The sequence below is a fragment of the Mobula birostris genome, chromosome 6 (genome assembly GCF_030028105.1).
Source record: "Mobula birostris isolate sMobBir1 chromosome 6, sMobBir1.hap1, whole genome shotgun sequence".
In the NCBI taxonomy this organism is placed as follows: Eukaryota; Metazoa; Chordata; class Chondrichthyes; order Myliobatiformes; family Myliobatidae; genus Mobula; species Mobula birostris.
In genome coordinates this window covers 150488506-150510808 of record NC_092375.1, presented here as the reverse complement: position 1 = coordinate 150510808, position 22303 = coordinate 150488506, and the positions used below count along the sequence as shown (strand labels likewise).

At 41.4% G+C, this 22303-nt stretch overlaps 1 protein-coding gene across 1 annotated transcript in view; it reads right to left on the bottom strand.

The window, feature by feature from the left end:
* rftn2 (raftlin family member 2) overlaps positions 1-22303 on the bottom strand; it is a 61110-nt gene extending 38807 nt beyond the window's left edge. The window contains exons 1-2 of the mRNA XM_072261612.1: positions 22031-22303; positions 21457-21606 (exon numbers count right to left, since the gene is read on the bottom strand). Of these exons, the coding sequence (XP_072117713.1) occupies positions 21457-21606; positions 22031-22232 (352 nt within the window). The 5' untranslated portion in view covers positions 22233-22303. The remainder of the gene's footprint in view (positions 1-21456; positions 21607-22030) is intronic.

Below are 22303 nucleotides of genomic sequence, written 5' to 3'. Positions count from 1 at the left end.
TGCCAATCAACTTTCCAGCTCTTAGCTTCATCCTTCCCCCTCTTGTCTTCTCCTATCCTTTCAGATCTCCCCCTCCCCCTCCCACTTTCAAATCTCTTACTATCTCTTCTTTCAGTTAGTCCTGACAAAGAGTCTCGGCCCGAAATGTCAGCTGTACTTCTTCCTAGAGATGCTGCCTGGCCTGAAACGACACTGTTTTAGTGACACATCATGGTGAAGAACAATGGTTTGTTTTCCACCTTTGATTCTTTGGTGGTTATGTACTAGAAATTCAATTGTAGCTCTGAACTAGTTTGATTAACATATAATAGAATTTTTAACACAGTCAGCTGATAAACACGATTAAACTTCTTGGCCAACGACAGAATTCCAGGATTTAGACATGATTTTTCTGTACATGCAGCTTACATAATGCTGGAAACAGGGGTTAGGTAGTTTCTCAGTCTATAGGGGAGACAGGAGTTATGGATTCAAGCGAGAAAGTTGTGTGGACACCAAGGTCACAGTCTCACTGAGTGGCGGATCAAACTCAAGGGCCTTGATGAACCACATCTCTTCCAATTTCTTATTCTACCAAACAGTACGCTTTGCTACTTTTGACATCACTTACAGCCATCTGTAATCCACAGGCAAAGCCTACAAACCTTTCAACATGATGCAAAGTCTGACGCTTGCAAAATGAAGCAGGTTAGAACCAAAGAGTTGAGGCCTCTCTCTTTGAGTTACTTAAAGGACATGTTCTTGGGAGTACTGCTGCAGAGTTTTGGGAGGTCACATTTTCTCAAGAAAGTTTTCAAAGCTGGCTGTCTTTTTTGCTAACACCTCAACGTTATATTTTTCCTCTCAACTGAATATTCACTGAGTGTGCAAACAGCAGAATCTTCCCCTCTAATGTCAGTCTCACAGCAACTCTGGCATCCTCTCCTCACAAGCACTCCAATATTTTCCTCTATCTACTCTGATTCTCTCCTCTCTTGATCTTCTCTAACCCTGTCACTCTTCAGTCTTCATAATTATTTCCCTTCAGTCATCTATTATCCTCTCTCTCAGTCACTGGGCTGAACTTCAAAGGCACAACAAAACTAGCTGTTGCAAAGTTATGCACTTTTTGGCACTCCTGGCTGAAGCTGTAGCAGCTTGTGTTTCCCACAATTCAGAGAAAATCCTGCAGTTTGATTTGCTTGAGGACTAACTACCAAGTATATTACACTCAATAAATTCTTTGCATGCTTTGAGGAGCATTAAATCACTGGACATACTAGTCTCCAGTATGGCCGATGAACAATATATATGGCTCAAAAGCATCTTCTCTGATTGTTAACTAAAACAGAGCAACTACTTCATGTAAGTAATTTACATTTAAGAAAGGTGAGAGATAGTTAAAAGAAAAAAGAAATCAAAGCTATGTTTAGGTGGTAGGGGTATCTTCTTGATTCTGTGAGAGCAAATACCATGAAATAAGTTTCTGCATTATTATTTCAGTGAAATCTTATGTATGCAGTAAGTGATATTCGATTTGGTATTAATATTGCTAATGGTATTGGTTCATTATTACCACATGCATAAGAGACAGTGAAAAGCTTGTCCTGCAAACTGGTCATACAGATAAAATCCTTACACAGTGCATTGAGCTAGACTAACAAAAAACATTAACAGAGTGCAGAATAAATTTTAAAAGTGCAGAGCAGGTAAATGATAAAGTGCAAGATCATAACAACGTAGATTGTGAAGTGAAGGGTCCATCTTATCATACAAGAGGTCTGTCCAAGAATCTGATAACAGTGAGATAGAAGCTTTCCAGTTATCTATTAACAGAATGTGTTTGATAGTTTGCTACTATGTAGACACCAAAATTACCATCTAAATGAGGTAGTACCTTAAATTGCATGTAATTTTTTAAAAAGTCTTCTTATGTAAACTTGCTAATGAGAAACACTCCGTATAATTTACTGTTATCGAACAACAATGCTATAGCTTTCACTCTGCTATGCATTCACACGTGTTTTGCAAGCTTGATGTCTGATTCTTTGTTCTCTAGTTCACTAGGTATGAGGAGCGTGATGCTACTAGGTTGTTTGGTTATCTCTGTAACAGTCCATGGCATTTTAATGATCTACCCAAGTGAATTGGTAAATTACTCCAAACTTCCAGTGCTTTCAGCATTCAGTATTTAGAATGCACTCTGTTTTATCAGTTTTGACCCAAAGTGTATGGTCTCACATTTGCTTGCAATGAGATCAATTTTTTGCAGCTTTGCTAGGGATCACTTGTTTACTAATATCTCTTTGTACTTTATTTGCCTTTGTGCGATTAGCTAGAATGCTATTAATCTTTGTGCCATCAGTAAATTTGGATTGTTAAGGATCTGCTCCACATTTTGAATTCAAGTTCCTACTCTGTTTGGCAATCGCTGTGGTCAACTTACATGCTTTTACAATTAATTGCTTTTACTTTTGTGAGCTTCATTGCTGGTTCTTATGAGTGCTCCCAAAGTACATTTGTAAAGAATAAATAACCTCAAGGTATATTCACTTCTTCGAAAATTGTAATCATGTTATTAGACCTGGTCCTTTTTGATTAGTTTAATATTTTCAAGGAATTCAGAGTCTTTATTCTTAATTACATTTTTTCTACAACAGATCAAAGGATTCCCTTAATTTCTTTCTCAATTTTCTGAAATAGTAGCATGCACCATTATGGAAGGTAAAGAAACAAAGATAACTTTGAAAGATTACAGTAAAGGATCCTACAATATTTTCACCAATTTCTTTTAATCATCATTCCTAGAGAAGACCCCTCTAAATGCATTATTTCATTTATTACTATAACATTCCTTTAATTAATTTTGATGAGCCTCTTTTGCTGGTTCATTATTTGATTCCTTGGGATACCTGGAATGCTGCCCTTTTCACACAATGTAAATACTAAGGCAAGATATGATTCTCCCTCAATATGTTTTATTTTCAGTTGTTAATTTCAATAACATCAAGTTTTAAAAGGTTCAAATTGTTCATAAGACATTGGAGCAGAATTAGGCCATTCAGCCCATCCAGACTGCTCCATCATTGCATCATGGTTGATCCCAGATCCCACTCAACCTTCTCGCCGTATCCTTTGGTGCCCTGACTAATCAGGAAACGATCAACTTTCACCTTTAATACACACACGGTCATGAGGAGAACATACAAACTCCTTACAGGCAGTGGCAAGAATTGATCCTGTGTCGCTGGTACTGTAAACCATTGGGCTAACCACTATGCTATCATGCCACCCTCATATCCAACTTGCTGTTAATTGAAGAAGTTATCTGAGTTAATTTTGTTATCTTTTGCCAGGTTATTTCCAAGATTCTTTTATTATTTTATTTAATAAAGTACAAGAGGAGTCCATTCAGCCCATTGGGTTATGTAGGCTGCACGAAAACAATCCCCAACACTCCCATTTACCCACTTATTTCTCTTTGACCTATCCTCCCTCATATGCCCATCAACCCTGCCCCCACCCCATTCCTGAATACCTACCTTCATTAGGGAAAAATTAAAATTACCAATATCTTTGATAGGTAGGTAGTGATCAGAGCACCTGCAGGGAAACCAGGAAGTCATAAGAAGAATGTTGAATCTCCACACAGAAACAATCATTATCAGAGTTGAATCTCAGTCCCTAGAGTTGTGAGACAGCAGTGCTGCTGCAGAACTGTGAAATTGGCATCTCTTACAATCTGTATTGCTGTGCTGTGTAATTTTCCCAAAATCATCACTATATATTCTTCTTCTGTACTTTTATTTCAATGTATCATATTTTTGGAAATCAATTTTTATTTTATGGCAGGTAGAGCTCTTTCTCCTTCGGGATATAAACTGGTTCTAAATCAGATTAAATTGTTTTTTTAATCTCCTGCTGATCTACTGTCACTTTTTCTATTAAGGAATTTGTCCAGACACTGACAACAGTCTCATCTCATCACATGAGCCAGACTTTTCTAAATTTAGAATCTATGTCAATGTGTTCCCCTTCTTCAAACAGTAGGCTGTCTTTAAAGAGAGTGAACCCTCGCAAGGCAGAAGGTCCCAATGGAGTACCTGGTAAGGCTCTGAAAACCAGTGCCAATCAACTGGTGGGAACATTCAAGGACATATTCAACCTCTCACTGCTACAGGCGGAAGTTCCCACTTGCTTCAAAAAGAAACAATTATACCAGAGCCTAAGAAGAATAATGTGAGCTGCTTTAATGACCATCGCCTGGGAGCACTCACATCTACAGTGATGAAATGCTTTGAGAGGTTGGTCATGACTAGACTGATATCCTGCCTCAGCAAGGATCTGGACCCATTGCAATTTGTCTATCCACTCAATAGGTCAATGGCAGATGCAACCTCAAGACCACCTGGGCAACACAAACACCTATGCCAGGATTCTAAAAACGCAAACACGAGGAAATCTGCAGATGCTGGAAATTCAAGCCACACACATCAAAGTTGCTGGTGAACACAGCAGGCCAGGCAGCTTCTCTAGGAAGAGGTACAGTCGATGTTTCGGGCCAAGACCCTTCGTCAGGACTAACTGAAAGAAGAGCTAGTAAGAAATTTGAAAGTGGGAGGGGGAGTGGGGAAAATACAAAATGATGGGAGAAGACAGGAGGGGGAGGGATGGAGCCAAGAGCTGGACAGTTGATTGGCAAGAGGGATATGAGAGGATATTGGCAAAAGGGATATGAGAGGACTTCCGCTAATGCCCCACCTCCCCCTCGTACCCCATCTGTTATTTATTTATATACACACATTCTTTTTCTCTCTCTCCTTTTTGTCCCTCTCACGATACCCATTGCCCATCCTCTGGGTTTTCTCCCCCTCCCCCTTTTCTTTCTCCCTGGGCCTCCTGTCCCATGATCCTCTCATATCCCTTTTGCCAATCACCTGTACAGCTCTTGGCTCCATCCCTCCCCCTCCTGTCTTCTCCTATCATTTTGGATCTCCTCCTCCCCCTCCCATTTTCAAATCTCTTACCAGCTCTTCTTTCAGTTAGTCCTGACAAAGGGTCTTGGCCCGAAACGTCGACTGTACCTCTTCCTAGAGATGCTGCCTGGCCTGCTGCGTTCACCAGCAACTTTGATGTGGATGCCAGGATTCTGTTCATTGACTATAGTTCAGCGTTCAATACCATCATTCCCACAATCCTGATTGAGAAGTTACAGAACCTGGGTCTCTGTACCTCCCTCGGTAATTGGATCCTCAACTTCCTAACTGGAAAACTGCAATCTGTGCGGCTTGGTGATAAAATCTCCTCCTCGCTGATGATCGACACTGGTGCACCTCAGGGGTGTGTGCTTAGCCCACTGTTCTACTCTGTTGCTAGGCATAGCTCAAATATCATCTATAAATTTGTTGATGATACACCCATTATTGGTAGAATCTCAGGTGGTGATGAGAGGGCATACAGGACTGAGATATGCCAACTAGTGGAGTGGTGTTGCAGTAACAACCTGGCACTCAATGTCAGTAAGACGAAAGAGCTGATTGTGGACTTCAGGAAGGGTAAGATGAAGGAACACATACCAATCCTCATAGAGGGATCAGAAGTGGAGAGAGTGAGCAGTTTCAAGTTCCTCAGTGTCAAGATCTCTGAGGATCTAACCTGGTCCCAATATATCGATGTAGTCATAAAGAAGGCAAGACAGTGGCTATACTTTACTAGGAGTTTGAGAAGATTTGGCAAGTCAACAAATACACTCTAAAACCTCTATAGTTATACCGTGGAGAGCATTCTGACAGGCTGCATCACTGTCTGGTATGGAGGGGCTACTGCACAGGACAAAAAGAAGCAGCAGAAGGTTGTAAATTTAGTTGGCTCCATCTTGGGTACTAGCCTACAAAGTACCCAGGACATCTTCAAGGAGTGGTGTCTCAGAAAAGCAGCGTCCATTATTAAGAACTCCCAGCACCCAGGGCATGCCCTTTTCTCACTGTTACCATCAGGTAGGAGGTACAGAAGCCCAAAGCCACACATTCAGCAATTCAGGAACAGCTTCTTCCCTTCTGCCATCCGATTCTGAAATTGACATTGAACCCTTGAACACTACCTCATTTTTAAAATATATATTATTTCTGTTCTATGCACGATTTTTAATCTATTCAATATACGTATACTGTAATTTATTTATTTGTTGTTATTATTACCATTATATTTTTTTCTTTCTTTTAGATTATGTATTTCATTGAACTGCTGCTGTTAATAAATTTCATGACACATGCTGGTGATAATAAACCTGATTCTGATTCTGAAATACATTAGTTTGCACTATGAATGCCATTTAATGAAGGTTCTTGCAATGTTTGGCTATAATGTAAGTCATCATGTTTGTCAATACTAAATAAAATATAGTCTTCCCTCAATTGGTTTGATGGAATAAAGTTACAGAGAACTATTTCCAACATGCTCTTGAAATTCACCACTTATCAGTTTGTTAGTCTGCTTATCGCAGTCCATATGAAGATCAAAAATTTCCTAGTCAAATTACTATGCCTCCATCTCTATGTAGCCTGCACTCTTGATGACTAGATTCTTCAAAACATGTAGGAACAATTATGAATCTGCTCTATGATCCTTTCTAATGAAGGACAATGAATTGAATTGCCCTTTGGGGCAAGGGTGCCCTATGGCCATTAAAATGATCAATGGGAATACACTAAAGTACACAAAACCAACAGTAAGGGCCACAACTTGATAAATTTTATAAACAAACCACTATTACGTTCAAGTGTTCAGATAATCTCTGGGGTATCCAATACATATAGGAATATATATGACAGAGGTTTAAGGAAATTTCCAGTAAACTTTTTTTCTCTTGCTTCGCTTATTAGTACGTAGCGAGTGCAGTGATAATGGTTTCAGTGCTAGTAGTATGTTCTTCGTGTGTGATGTGAGAATTCTGGGAGACCTGCAGTCTCCCTGATAACTACATCTACACAAGATGCATTGAGCTGCAGCTCCTTAGAGACTGTTAAGTAACTGGAGCTTCAACTTGATCACCTTTGGTGGGAGAATGAAAAGAAGCAACTGTTCGGAGATGGAATGGGAAGTGGCAGCCAGTGCAGAGTATCTCTGTGGCTATTTCCCTCAATAATAAATATACCACTTTGGATACTTATAAGGGGGACAACCTACTAGGGGGAAGCTGCAGCAACCTGGTCTCTGGCATTGAGTCTGGCTCTGTGGCTCAGAAGTGAATGGGGGAGAAGAGAACTGCAGTAGTGATAGGGGATTCCATAGTTAGAGGAACAGACAGGAGATTCTTCGGACATGAAAGAGAACCCTGATGGTATGTTGCCTCCCAGGTGGCAGGGTCAGAAATGTCTTGCATCAGGTCCACAGAATCCTAAAATGGGAGGGCAAACAGCGGAAATTGTGGTATATATTGGTACCAACAGCGTAGGGAAGAAAAAGGATAAGGTCCTGAAGAAGGAATATCAAGAGACTGCAGAAGGACTGAGACAGAATAGGAAAATGGGCAAAGGAGTTGCAATGGAATATAGTGTAGGGAAATGTAGGGTCATGCACCTTAGTAGAAGGAATAAAGACATAGACTATTTTCTAAATGGGGAGAAAATTCAAAATTCAGACGTGCAAAAGGACATGGGAGTCCTCGTGTAGGATTCCCTAAAGGCTAACTTCCAGATTGAGTCAATATAAGGAAGGCAAGTGCAATGTTAGCATTTATTTTGAGAGGACTAGAATATAAAAGCAAGGATGAAATTCTGAGGATTTATAGGCATTGGTCAGACCACACTTGGACTCCTGTCAGCAGTTTTAGGCCCCTTATCTAAGAAAAGATGTGCTGGCACTGGAGAGGGTCCAGAGAGTGTTCACGAGAACAATTCCAGGAATGAAAGTGTTAGTGTACGAGTCATGTTTGATTGCGTTGGGCCTGTACTCGCATGAGTTAAGGATGAGGGATCTCACTGAACTCTGTCGAGAACTGAAAGGCCTGGACAGAGTGGATTTGGAGATGATGTTTATTATAGCAGGGGGTCTAGGACCAGAGGACATGGCCTCAGAATAGAGGGATGTCCATTTAGAACAGAAATGAAGAGCAACTCTTCAGCCGGAGGGTGGTGAATCTGTGGAATGTATCGTCATATGTGGCTGTGGAGGCCAAGTCATTGGGTATAACTAAAGTGGAGGTTGATAGGTTCTTGACTGAACATAGAACATAGAAATCTACAGCACATTACAGGCCATTTGGCCCACAATGTTGTGCCAACCATGTTACCTACTCTAGAAACTGTCTAGAATTTCCCCAGTGCATAGCCCTCTACTATCTAAGAGGCTCTTAAAAGACCCTATTGTATCCGCTTCCACCTCCATTGTCAGCAGGACATTCCATGCACCCACCACCCTCTGTGTGAAAAACTTACCCCTGACATCCCCTCGGTACCTATTTCCAAGCACCTTAAAAATATGTTCCCTCAAGTTAGCCATTTCAGTCCTAGGAAAAAGCATCTGGCTATCCACAAGATCAATGCCTCTCATCATCTTATACACCTCTATCAGGTCACCTCTTATCCTCCGTCACTCCAAAGAGAAAAGGCCAAGTTCACTCAACCTATTCTCGTAAGGCATGCTCTCCAATCCAGGTAACATCCTTGTAAATCTCCTCTGTTCTCTCTCTATAGTATCCACATCCTTCTTGTAGTGAGGTGACCAGAACTGAACACAGTACTCCAAGTGGGGTCTGACCAAGGTCTTATATAGCTGTAACATTACCTCACGGCTCTTGAACTCAATCCCTCAGTTATGATTATGATGATTATGAGGACACACAGTCCCCTTTTATTGTCATTTAATAATGCATGCATTAAGAAATGATAAAAATGTTTTTCCAGAATATCACGAAAACACATGACAAACCGACTTAAAAACAAACAAAAACCACATAATTATAACATATAGTTATAACAGTGCAAAGCAGTACCGTAATTTGAAAGAACAGACCATGGCACAGTAAAATTCTCAAAGTCTCTCGAAAGTCCCATCATCTCACGTAGACGGTAAACCTCCAGCGCCGCCAACTTGCCGGTGCAGCATCCCAGAAGCGTCTGATCACAGTCTGACTCCGAGTCCATCTGAAAAACTCTGAGCCTCCAACCACCTCCCAACACCGAGCACTGAGCACCACCTCTGCCGAGCGTTTCGACCCCAGCTCCGGCAACAGGTGATACGCAAAGCCGAGGATTTGGGGCCTTCATCTCCAGAGATTCTCGATCACACAGTAGCAGTGGCAGCGAAACAGGCACTTCAGAAGTTTCTCCAGATGTTCCTCTGCGCTTCTCACGGCTGTCTCTATCAAATCCGGATTGTGCACATCCCCCTAGTTACACATATCAATATTCATTCGTAACGGCCGTGCGCGCTGCATCGCGCTGCCATCTTCTCCTCCCTCCATTACAAATGGAACTCGAGAATGCCAGTTGATGAATGCCTTCTTAACAACACTGTCAATCTGCGCAGCAGCTTTGAGTACCCTATGGACATGGACCAAGATCTCTCTGATCCTCCACACTGTCAAGAGTCTTACGTTAATATTATATTCTGTTTTCAAATTTGACCTACTCAAATGAATCACTTCATGCTTATCTGAGTTGAACTCCATCTGCCACTTCTCAGCCCAGTTCTGCATCCAGTCCCGCTGTAACCTCTGACAACCCTCCAGACTATCCACAACACCCCCAACCTTTGTGTTATCAGCAAAGTTACTAACACCCCCCCCCCCAACTTCTTCATCCAGGTCACTTATAAAGATCACAAAGAGAATGGGTCCCAGAATAGAATCCTGAGGCACACCACTGGTCACCAACCTCTATGCAGAATACAAACCATCTACAACTACCCTTTGCCTTCTGTGGGCAAGCCAGTTCTAGATTCACAAAGCAAGGTCTCCTTTGATCCCATGCTTCCTTACTTTCTGAAAGAGCTTTGTATAGGGAACCTTATTAAATGCCTTACTGAGATCCACGAGACCATAAGATCATAAGGTATAGGAGCAGATAGGCCATTCAGCCCATCAAGTCTGCTCCACCATTCAATCATGGGCTGATCCAATTCTTCCAGTCATCGCCATTCCCCTGCCTTCACCCCATACCCTTTGACACCCTGGCTAATCAAAAACCCCTCTGTCTTTGCCTTAAATACACCCAATGACTTGGCCTCCACAGCCGCTCGTGGCAACAAATTCCACAGATTTACCACCCTCTGACTAAAGTAATTTCTCCGCATCTCAGTTCTAAATGGACATCCTTCAATCCTGAAGTTGTGCCCTCTTGTCCCAGACTCCCTTACCATGGAAAATAACTTTCCCATATCTAATCTGTTCAGGCCTTTTAACATTCAGAATGTTTCTATGAGATCCCCCCTCCATTCTCCTGAACTCCAGGGAATACAGCCCAAGAGCTGCCAGACGTTTCTCATATGGTAACCCTTTCATTCCTGGAATCATTCTCATGAATCTTCTCTGAACCCTCTCCAATGTCAGTATATCCTTTCTAAAATAAGGAGCCCAAAACTGCACACAATACTCCAAGTGTGGTCTCATGAGTGCTTTATAGAGCCTCAACATCACTTCCCTGCTCTTATATTCTATACCTCTAGAAATGAATGCCAACATTGCATCCACCTTCTTCACAACCGACTCACCTGGAGGTTAACCTTTAGGGTATCTTGCACAAGGACTCCCAAGTCCCTTTGCATCTCTGCATTTTGAATTCTCTCCCCATTTAAATAATAATCTGCCCATTTATTTCTTCCATCAAAGTGCATGACCGTACACTTTCCAACATTGTACTTCATTTGCCACATCTTTGCCCATTCTCCTAAACTATCTAAGTCTCTCTGCAGGCTCTCTGTTTCCTCAACACTACCCGCTCCTCCACCTATCTTTGTATCATTGGCAAATTTAGCCACAAATCTATTAATACCATAGTCCAAATCATTGTCATTGCCATACATCGTAATAAGCAGTGGCCCCAACACCAACCCCTGTGGATCTCCACTGGTAACCGGCAGCCTGCCAGAATAGGATCCCTTTATTCCCACTCTCTGTTTTATACCGACCAGCCAATGCTCCACCCATGCTAGTAACTTCCCTGTAATTCCATGGGCTCTTATCTTGCTAAGCAGCCTTATGTGCGGCACCTTGTTACGCATTCAGTTCCTTTGCCATCTCTGCATCTCTCATTACAATTTCTCCAGTGTCATTTTGCATTGGTCCTATATCTACCCTCGACTCTCTTTTACCCTTTATATACTTAAAAAAGCTTTTAGTATCTTTTTGGATATTAGTCGCCAGCTTTCTTTCATAATTCATCTTTTCCTTCCTAATGACCTTCTTAGTTTCCTTCTGCAAGTTTTTAAAAGTTTCCCAATTCTCTGCCTTCCCACTAGCTCTGGCTTCCTTGTATGCCCTCTCTTTTGCTTTTACTTTGGCTCTGACTTCATTTGTCAGCCATGGTAGTGTCCTTCTTCCCTTTGAAAATTTCTTCTTATTTGGAATATATCTGTCTTGCACTTCCCTCATTTTTCGCAGAAACTCCAACCATTGCTGCTCTGCTGTCCTTCCTGCAAATGTTCCTTTCCAGTCAACTTTGGCCAGTTTCCCTCTCATGTTATTGTAATTTCCTCTATTCCACTGAAATACCGACACATTGGATTTTATTTTTTCCCTCTCAAATTTCAAGGTGAGCTTGACCATATTATGATCACTGTTCCCTAAGGGTTCCTTAACCTTAAGCTCTCTTATCACCTTCGGATCATTGCAAACACCCAATCCACCACAGCCGATCTCCTAGTGGGCTCAACAACAAACTGTTCTGAAAAGCCATCCCTTAGACATTCTACAAAATCTCTTTCTTGAGGTCCAGTACTGACTTGGTTTTCCCAATCCACCTTCATGTTAAAATTCCCAACAATTATCATGACATTGCCTTTCTGACACACCTTTTCTATCTCCTATCCACATCCCAGCTGCTGTTTGGAGGCCTGTATATAACTGCCATTAGGGTTCTTTTACCCTTGCCATTTCTTAACTCAACCCATAGAGGCTCTACACCTTCCAATCCTATGTCATCTCTTTGTAATGATTTAATATTATTTCTTATACACAGAGCCACACCACCCCCTCTGCCTATTAACCTATCTTTCTGATACACCGTATATCCTTGGATGTTCAGCTCCCAATGGTAGCCTTCCTTTAGCCAAGTTTCAGAGATGGTCACAATGTCATTTGCCAATCTGTAGCTGAATTTCAAGATCGTCCATTTTATTCCTCATGCTGCATGCATTCAAATACAACACTCTCAGTCCAGTATTTGTTGCTTTCTGTTTTAACTGCACCATGCCTCTATTACCCTGTAACTCACGCCACTGGCTGTGATTAAGCCTCATTTCCTGTCTGTTCTTTCTATAGTATCTGTTGCACGCTATCTTTGATTTATTTCTGTTTTCCCCTTCCTCAGCCCTATCACTCCGGTTCCCATCCCCCACCAAATTAGTTTAAACCCTCCCTAACAGCTCTATTAAATCTGCCTGCTAGGATATTGGACCCCTTTGGGTTAAGCTGTAACCCATCCAGGTTGTACCTCCCCAGATGAGGCCCCAGTGATCCAGGAATCTGAATCCCTGCCCATACACCAATCTCTCAGCCACACATTAATACACCTGATCGTGCTATTCTTGCACTTGCTAGCACATAGCACAGCAATCCTGAGATTACTGCCCTGGAGGTCCTGCTTTTCAGCTTCGTACTCAACTCTCTGATTCTCTCTTCAGGACCTCCTCTCTTTTTCTACCTATGTCAATGGTACCAACATATACCAAGACTTCTAGCTGTTCACCCTCTCCCTTCAGAATACTCTGCACCCCGTACCCTGGCACCCGGGAGGTAACACACCCTGTGGGTATCTCTATCAGGCTGACAGAACCTCCTGCCTGTTCCCCTCACTATAGAATCCCCTATGACTACTGCATTCCTCATCTTCCTCTTTCCTTTCTGCACCACGGAACCAGACTCAGTGCCAGAGACCTGATCGCTGTGGTCGTCCTCTGTCAGGTCATCCCCCTCAACCGCATCCTAAACAACATAACGATTAATGAGGGGGATGGCTACAAGGGTGCTCTCTACTGTCTGAGCTCTTCCCTTCACTTCCCTGACCGTCACCCACTTATCTAACTCCTGCAGCCTCGGGGTGACTAACTCCCTGTAGCTCCTCTCCATCTCCTGTTCACTCTCCCTAATAAGCTGTAGGTCATTGAGCTACAGCTCCAGATCCCTAACACGGTCTCTCAGGAGCTGCACCCAGCGCAGATGGGCCATCTGGGAGACTGGAAGATTCCCAGGATTCTCACATCTGACACCCAGAGCAAAATACTAACCCTACTGACATGCTCTCTATTCCTTAAAAAAATGCAAAGAAAAACCAAAATGAAGTCCACCTACCCACTTACCTCGCTGAAGCCCGCTTTCGCCAAAGCCTGTCACTTCTACTCTCACCACTGGCCTACTCCCGACAATGGCCGCTCCACTTATCCCTTCTGTACTTTTGTTTAGTCCATATACACTACGTTCACTAGTCAGGGCATCAGGGAGAAGGCAGGTGAATGGGTTTGGGAGGGATAATAAATGAATCATTTTGGAACGGTGGAGCAGATTTTATTGGCTGAATGGCCTAATTCTGCTCCCATGTCTTATGTTCTTATGTTCTACTGCCATGCTCTGCATGGGCCAAGAAATCAAAGATGCCTGAAAAGCTAAGTTCCTTAACATCAATGAGGCTAAATGCAAACGAGGACTTGGAAGGATCATAAACCAATGGGAGAGACTTTCAATACTCTGGCAGCCATATCCTGTGATAAGCAAGATGCTCCACATCCACTCTCCACCCCACTTCAGGAAATTTTATAATAATTAAAGCCTGAACTGGATTCAGTTCACTGCAAATCTACTGTAAATTTCCAACAAAAGAACGTTTCAAAGTATTACATTCAACAAAAAAAAGTCTGGAAATGTTACCATGAGGAAATCTGCAGAAGCTGGAAATTCAAGCAACACACATCAAAGTTGCTGGTGAACACAGCAGGCCAGGCAGCATCTCTAGGAAGAGGTACAGTCGACGTTTCAGGCCGAGACCCTTCGTCAGGACTAACTGAAGGAAGAGTTACCACTGTGCTCTTTCTTTATGTATTTTTAAGATTTTTTCCATCCTCTTGAAGCTTTTTGTTCATCTCTGACCATACACAACTTGGAACTCTCTAGCCTGGCCCTCTTGGGACCTGAGTGGTGACAGACCACAGAATGTCTGGACCATAGAAAATGTCCCTGATCATCTTCCTCTGAGCTTTTTAAAATATATACACTCCTTGGGTCACATATTCCAAGGGTCACGTCTTCTCCTATCAGATTCCTCCTTCTTCAGCTCTTTACCTCTTCCACCTATCACCTCCTAGTTTCTCACATCATCCCTCCCACCCCGGACCTTTTTAGTCAGCTTCTGCCCCCTTCCTTTCCAGGCCCAATAAAGAGACTTGGTGCAAAACATCAACTTTTTCTTTTCCTTCCACAGATCAGAATCAGAATCAGGTTTATTATTACTGGCATGTGACGTGAAATTTGTTCACTTAGCAGCAGCAGTTCAATGCAATACATAATCTAGCAGAGAGAAAAAAAAATAAAAAGGTAATAAATAAACAAGTAAATCAATTACGTATATTGAATAGATTTTAAAAGATGCAGAAGCAGAAATACTGTATATTAAAAAAAAGTGAGGTAGTGTCCAAAGATTCAATGTCCATTTAGGAATCGGATGGCAGAGGGGAAGAAGCTGTTCCTGAATCGTTGCATGTGTGCCTTCAGGCTTCTGTATCTCCTACCTGATGGTAACAGTGAGATAAGGGCATGCCCTGGGTGCTGGAGGTCCTTAATAATGGACACTGCCTTTCTGAGACACTGCTCCCTAAACATGTCCTGGGTACTTTGTAAGCGAGTACCCAAGATGGAGCTGACTAGATTTACAACCTTCTGCAGCTTAGATTCTGCCTGATTTGCTGAATTTGTCCAGCATTTTGTATTTGTTGATAACAGTTGGTAACCCAGTTGTCCAAAATAAGCTAAAATTGTAAAAGTTGCATTGGCACATTAATTGCCTACAATTTAGTACAAGTTTTTGTTAATTTACTATTAGAATTAGCATTTATTTCGATCTTACATACATCCCACAACATGAGGGAGTAAAAATCTTTGCGTTATGACTCCGTTGCAATGTACAGCATGTGAATTTAAAAGTCTAATGGCTGTAGAAAGAAGCTGTCCAGTTGCCTGTTGGTCCTGGCTTTAATGCTGTGGTACCATTTGCCAGACAGAAGCAGCTGAAACAGTTTATGGTTGAGGTGACGAGTGTCCCCAACAATCTTCCAGACTTTCTTTCTGCACCTGCTGCTGTAAATGTCCTCAGTGGAGGGAAGTTGACATCTACAGATGTGCTGGGCTGCCTGTACCACTCTCTGCAGTGACCAGCAATCAAGGTTGGTGCAGTTCCTGTACCAGGCAGTGATACAGCCAGTCAGTAGGGTCTCAATGCTGCCCCTGTAGAAGGTCTTAAGGATTTGGGAGTCCATGCTGAACTTCTTCAGTAACCTGAGGTGGAAGATAACGCTGTTGTGCTTTTTTTGCCTCCAAGCCGGTGTGTACAGTCCAGGTGAGATCTTGGTTGATGTGTATACTGAGGAACTTGAAGCTGCTCACCCTCTCAACGGCAGTCCCATTGATGTTGATCGGGGCGAGCCTGTCTCCATTCCTCCTGTAATCCACAATCAGTTCTTTTGTTTTTTGGACATCAAGGGAGAGGTTACTATCCTGGCACCACTGCGTCAGGGTGTTATCCTCTCCTCTGTAGGCTGTCTCAGCACCATTAGAAATAAGGCCAATCAAAGTCATGTCATCTGCGAATTTGATCTGCAGATTGGAGCTGTGTGTGGCAGTACAGTCATGGGTGTAAAGGGAGTAGAGGAGGAGGATCAGGACACAACCCCGGGGAGCACTTGTGTTGAGTGTCAGAGGGGCAGAGGTGAGGGAGCCCATCCTTACCACCTGTTGGTGATCTGATAGGAAGTCTAGGATCCAGCTGCACAAAGTCTGTTGCAGGCCGAGGTCTCTGAGCTTCCTGTCAAGTCTGGAGGGAAATATGGTGTTGAATACTGAACTGTAGTCCAGGAGCAGTATTCTAATGTATGCATCCCTCTTCTCCAGGCGAGTGAGGATGGTGTGTAGTGCTGTGGCTATGGCATCATCAGTAGACCGGTTCTGTTGGTAAGGCGAATTGTAGGGGATCCAGTGTGGCTGGTAGCATGCTGCGGATGTAGTCTTCAACCATCCTCTCAAATCATTTGCTTATAATTTTAGATCTTAGTTAGAATTAGTTAATTAGTATAGAGCTACACATTCAAAGAATGCCAGACCACGGCAGCTGCTGCACCACAGAATACCAGCTCAGAGAGTTCCAACTGTAGATCTGTTGTAAGAGCCGTGCAGCCTCAAAATACAAAATAAGATGCATCACCTCCTCATAAATCTGTCACAGTTTCTGGGTACCCTGATCCTGACCATGAATATTAAGAATGGCTGACCATGGATTTCTCCCAGGTTAGTACAGATGCATTGTGTAGGCAGAAGTACCACCCCACCAGATGACAGTCATTCTAGAGCAGATTTCAGGGTCTCTCTTGCTCTTTACACTGGTTTCTCTGTCTGCAGTTTATTAATTCTGATCACTTTTTCTCTGCTGCAGACCTCCATTTTCCTCCTCTGAGGCTTACCTCAGCAGTGGTGGGCAGCCCTCTGACCTTTGCTCATTTCCCATGCTTCCACTCTTGGTCCGTCTTCCTTCAATGGGAACAGGATCTCTCCTGCATCACAACTTTCCATCCCAGATCTATGGATTTGTTAGATAATTTTTCATGATTTACAACACAATTCCAGTACCAGGTTGCTTTCACTTACTATTTAACTAAGAGCCAAACCACCCCTCTATAGAATATATTCTATGGCCACCCCAACTTCCATCTTCACTTTCCTGACCATATAAATGTACAAAATGAAAATTCTGTTTATTTCTTCCCACATCATTGAACTAATAGTGTGAGACTGTAATTTACAGAGATGCCATCCAAGCTGGAAAAGGCCCTCCAGCTCGTGATGTTGTAATGAACTAATTAAGCTAATAACACCTCTATCATGTGCCTATCTGAGAACCTCTTAAATGCTGCTATTGTACCTTCCACCACCACTGCTCCTGGCAATGCATTCCACTTTCTGTGTGAAAAAAAACTTGCCCTACATTAATGGTTTGAAATTTACTCCTTCATCTTAAATATATGCCTTTTAGTGTTAGACATATCGACCCTGGGAAAAAGAAATGAGCGGTTTAGTCTATCTCTGCCTCTCACAATTTTATAAACTTCTATCAGGTTTCCCCTCAGTCTCCACTGCTCCAGAGAAAATAACCCTAGTTTGTCAAATCACTTCTTATAGCACATGACCTCTAATCCAGCAGCATCCTGGTAAACCTCTTCTACACCTTTCTGAAAGCCTCCATATCCTTCCTATAATGGGGCAATGAAAATTGGATGCAATGCTCTAGACATGCCTAACCAGAGACTCATAAAGCTGCAGAATAACTTCCTATCCCTTGACTGATAAAGACAAGCATACTGTACACCTCATTTACCACCCTATCATCCTGTGGAACCAATTCAAGGTGAAATCATTTTGAATTGCCTTGTTCCAAAGCACTGTTCTGTTCTGCTAATCATTTATCACTTTAGTTTATTTCCTAATTTGGGTTGTTGCAGTGTTTAACTATCTTTTCTTCCTGCAGTTCTCTGAATAATCATTCACACTTCAACTGGCTCACTCAAAAGTTCAAAGTAAATTTATAATCAAAGTACATGTATGTCTCCATATACAACCTGAGATTCATTTTCTTGCAGGCATTCACAGTAAGTACAAAGACACCAAAAAGAAACCCAAAATAATAATAATGAATAAATATGCAATAAATATTGAGAACATGAGCAGAAGAGTTCATAGGCTGTGAGTACAGTTCAGTGAAGTTGAGTGAAGTCATTCCTTCTTGCTCATTTGGAAGTGGTAGGAGTGATTGTTGTGTACTTAGTGTTTCAGGCTCTCATGAAGGTTTGGAGAAAAATGAAATGGGCATTTTGGGCTACAATCTTCAGTGTAAAGGAACAACTTTGCCTTTTTATTTCTTCTGTTAAATGCTGGAAGACCTTCTGTGGGCCCTGAATAGTCTGACTTTGCTTTAACTTCCTGCACTTGCAATTGTATTTTTAATTATTTTGTTACATGAATCTTCTGCCTTTTCAATGGCTCATTAAGCTACTTCCTATTCTTTTTGCAATTCTCTTTACATCCATCATCTACCAGTTCTTAGCTGCTTCCACCTTGACATAAAATTCATCACTTTGTCCTTTGGACTGGATTTTCCCGCCATATCTGTGAGGAAAATCACAGGGGATTTTTTTACACATGCTCTTACAGCTTGGTATCAATGTACTCCTTTTATTTTGAGCTATGGCTCTTTTTGAGCACAGGGCAGTCACCCAGAGGCAAGTGTGTTATCAAAAGAGAGCTGTCACTGTAAAGGAACTAAAGGTTGATTGTGTTATAGCGGATGCCCACTACAGCACCAAAAGCAGCAGAGCATGATTAAATGGACAAAAATGCCTTAATATTATTTTAAACCTTTCATGTGACATGACCAACCTTTTAAGTGAGGAAAGGAGCCAAATATGAAACACTCTCATCTTAGTGTCATGTCATTTACAAGGATTGGGCTGCGAAGTTTGCAACAATGGGATTTTTGAAATGAAGGAGGGAAATGGTAGTAAGATACCATGCCTGATTTCTCTTTCATCCTATGATTTTGGGTGTTAAATAATAAAACATCTATTTCATTAACTTCTCTTTGTGAGATAAGACAACAATATTATAATTTGAATTTTACCTGTTCTTTTCAAATTTGCTCTTTATTTTGATCTGAGCTAAGAAAGAACTATATTTCATTCAAGTTCCAGTTTACAATCTGAATCATGTTGAATCTACTGCACTCTTCTGGAATGTTAAGTATTCCATAATAAACATTCTTGTTATGAATATTTTTGGAAAGCAGCAAAAACTCTACAACATTTCCTATGGAACTGAGCAAGCAAGTCTACTGTTGAAATCTCAGACAAACCTGCATATCTACATCTATTTGTGATTATGTTTTTAAAGTAATTGTCTTCTTAGGAAACCTCCTCTCAACCCATCCTTAACACCATTCTAAATTATTATACAGAGACGAAAACAAATTGATGGACAGAGTCCATATTTAAAAAAATTAGAAATCAAGCAGTAATGTGCCATATAGTTTCTAGAACAGCAAAGTAATGACAGCGTCTTTATATCTTCCTCTTTTCTGCTTGATCCTCCAAAGAAAATATATGTCTGTAGGCTATCACAGGAAACCAGCATCCATCATCATTGACTTCTCAAACTTCCGCTAATGCCCCACCTCCCCCTCGTACCCCATCCGTTATTTATTTATATACACACATTCTTTTTCTGTCTCTCCTTTTTCTCCCTCCGTCCCTCTGACTATACCCCTTGCCCATCCTCTGGGTTTCCCCCCCTTTTTTTATCCCTAGGCCTCCTGTCCCATGATCCTCTCATATCCCTTTTGCCAATCAACTGTCCAGATCTTGGCTCCATTCCTCCCTCTCCTGTCTTCTCCTATCATTTTGGATCTCCCCCTCCACCTCCCACTTTCAAATCTCTTACTATCTCTTCTTTCAGTTAGTCCTGATGAAGGGTCTCGGCCCGAAACGTCGACTGTACCTCTTCCTAGAGATGCTGCTTGGCCTGCTGCGTTCACCAGCAACTTTGATGTGTGTTGCTTGAATTTCCAGCATCTGCAGAATTCATCGTGTATCCATCATCAAAGGCACTCAACATGTAGGTTATACTCTCGCCATCAGAAAGAAGGTACAGGAGCCTCAGGACTCACATCACTAGGTTCAGGAACAGTTATCACCCCTCAACTATCAGGTTCTTGAACCAGAGAGGATAATTTCGCTTGCCCCATCACTGAACTGTTTCCACAACTGAAGGGCTTTCAGGGACTCTTCATCTCATATTCTTGATATTTATTGCTTTTTCCCCCCTTTTGTATTTGAACAATTTGCTGTCTTTTGCACATTTGTTGTTTGTCCATCCTGTTGAGTACTTTCTTTCATTGATTCTATTACGTTTCTTTGATTTACTGTGTATGCCCACAAGAAAACAAATCTCAGGGTTGTAATGGTGACATTTATATACTTTGATAACAAGTTTACTATGAACTTTGAACTAAAGGGCTGGAAATAAGCTCCTTTAAAATTTCCCTCTCTTAGCACCTGAGATTTAAATTTTATTATCTTAGTTCTCTGCTTCCAGTGTTAATTTGCAGAGTTTCAATGCCATTGCTGCAATTAGTTTATGTTCTATAAGCAGGCAAACAAAACACAGTAATCATTACTACTACCAAGTGCTCTTATGTGTGGATTTAATGTGAATAAACTCAGCTGTAATAATCCCAGCAGTTAAAAGATCATTAAGATTGCTTCAGTTTATCTATGAAAAATAGTCGTTTTGGCTCCTGTGTATTAATGCAACTGTAGACAACAAATGGAGTCACTGTGTTTTGAAAAACGGTGGGGGAATGTGTTGAGGGAGTGGGTGGTGAAAGGGACAGAGGTGGAGCAGAGGAGAATATCAAAATTGTAAAAACATTACAGTAATTACTTTTATTCAATTTTCTTTAAACATATAGCTTTCATCAGATATGATAACATTATTTTCGACAAATAACAATCTGATTGAGCCACTGGAAAATTTCAAATGAACTACAACTTAAAACTGTTAAATGAACCTCAAATGGACACTGGATATTCTGTTTCCAAAATGCTGCCATCTGGGTTTGTTTATTTGTCTACGGACACAGTTTAAGCCAGGGGTGCTATCTTCATAAAACCCATGGGAGAAAGCAGAATTCTGAACAGAATAGCAACTGAACACCCAGAAATAATATTTAGTATGCATGTAATTTATTTCTTGAAATTGAGCTAAGTATTTAACTTTGGAGCCATTTCTAAAGCAGCTTTGTTAACTAAAAAAGACCTCAACTCCTATTTGCTATCATTGTGTGTCTGGAGGTGACAGATGTTAGTGCTAAGTTACAATAACTACACTGAAGACTATTGGCTGAAATGTGGATAAACAATTGCTCAACCAACTATTTTTTGATTAACATGAATATTAAAAAACATTTAACTGTAGCTTTTAACAGAAACAGCAACAAAGTAAAAGCAACTCACTGATGTCTAAAGTAAAATCCAGTAAAAGGTATTCATATGAAATCTCAGTCTTTGTTTCCACTTGTGGTCTCTTCAGAGTAGAAAATATTTTGCCAGGACTGCTATCATCAGGTTCTTCCAGCTTTCGTAGCCCACAACCCATGGCAGGATCTGCAGACGGTCAGATTCAAGAAATACTCGTGAGTACTGTGACTCTGATTTCAACAAAGGGCAGTTATAATTTCTGTTATGCCTCTGGCCTCTATAAATCCTGAAGTCAGTTAAAAGTAAAACAGGGCCCCTCAACTCACAAAAAAGTCAGCTCTTTCTTAACATACAGTATTAAACTCCTGCCCATTTATTTGAGTTTTTTGAGGGAATATTTTAAGCATAATCCCTGCATACTTGAAGTTAGTTACATCCATTAATACTACACACATACAGCTTCACTTATCACAGCCTTTCATGCCACGTCAGTCTGCTCCAAGGCCCTTAATAGTTTAATAGTAGACACAAGCCTTGTCCTCCCCCACAGATTTAAAGTAGGTAATTAACAAGTAAACAAAAGGCAAGAATAAAACTTGGCTGGCGTTACCTGCGATGAGAAGAAGTGCTCTGGAACCAGACGATGTCTGTTCAATCTGCAGATGGAAACTCTGTCTGAAGTAGAAAGCTCCAAAATGGTTGTAGACTAAAATCATTTCCAGAAAGGAAGTAAAATCCCTGAGAGGAAACTGTTTCTGGCATCTGAGAGGAATCGTTAACGCAGTGAGAGCTTCAGGTTCTGTTGAGGCCATTCACTTTTTAGATTAAAGTATAGTTCCTGGACACTTAGAAAACCACAGCAAATCAAGAATTTGTTTCAGGA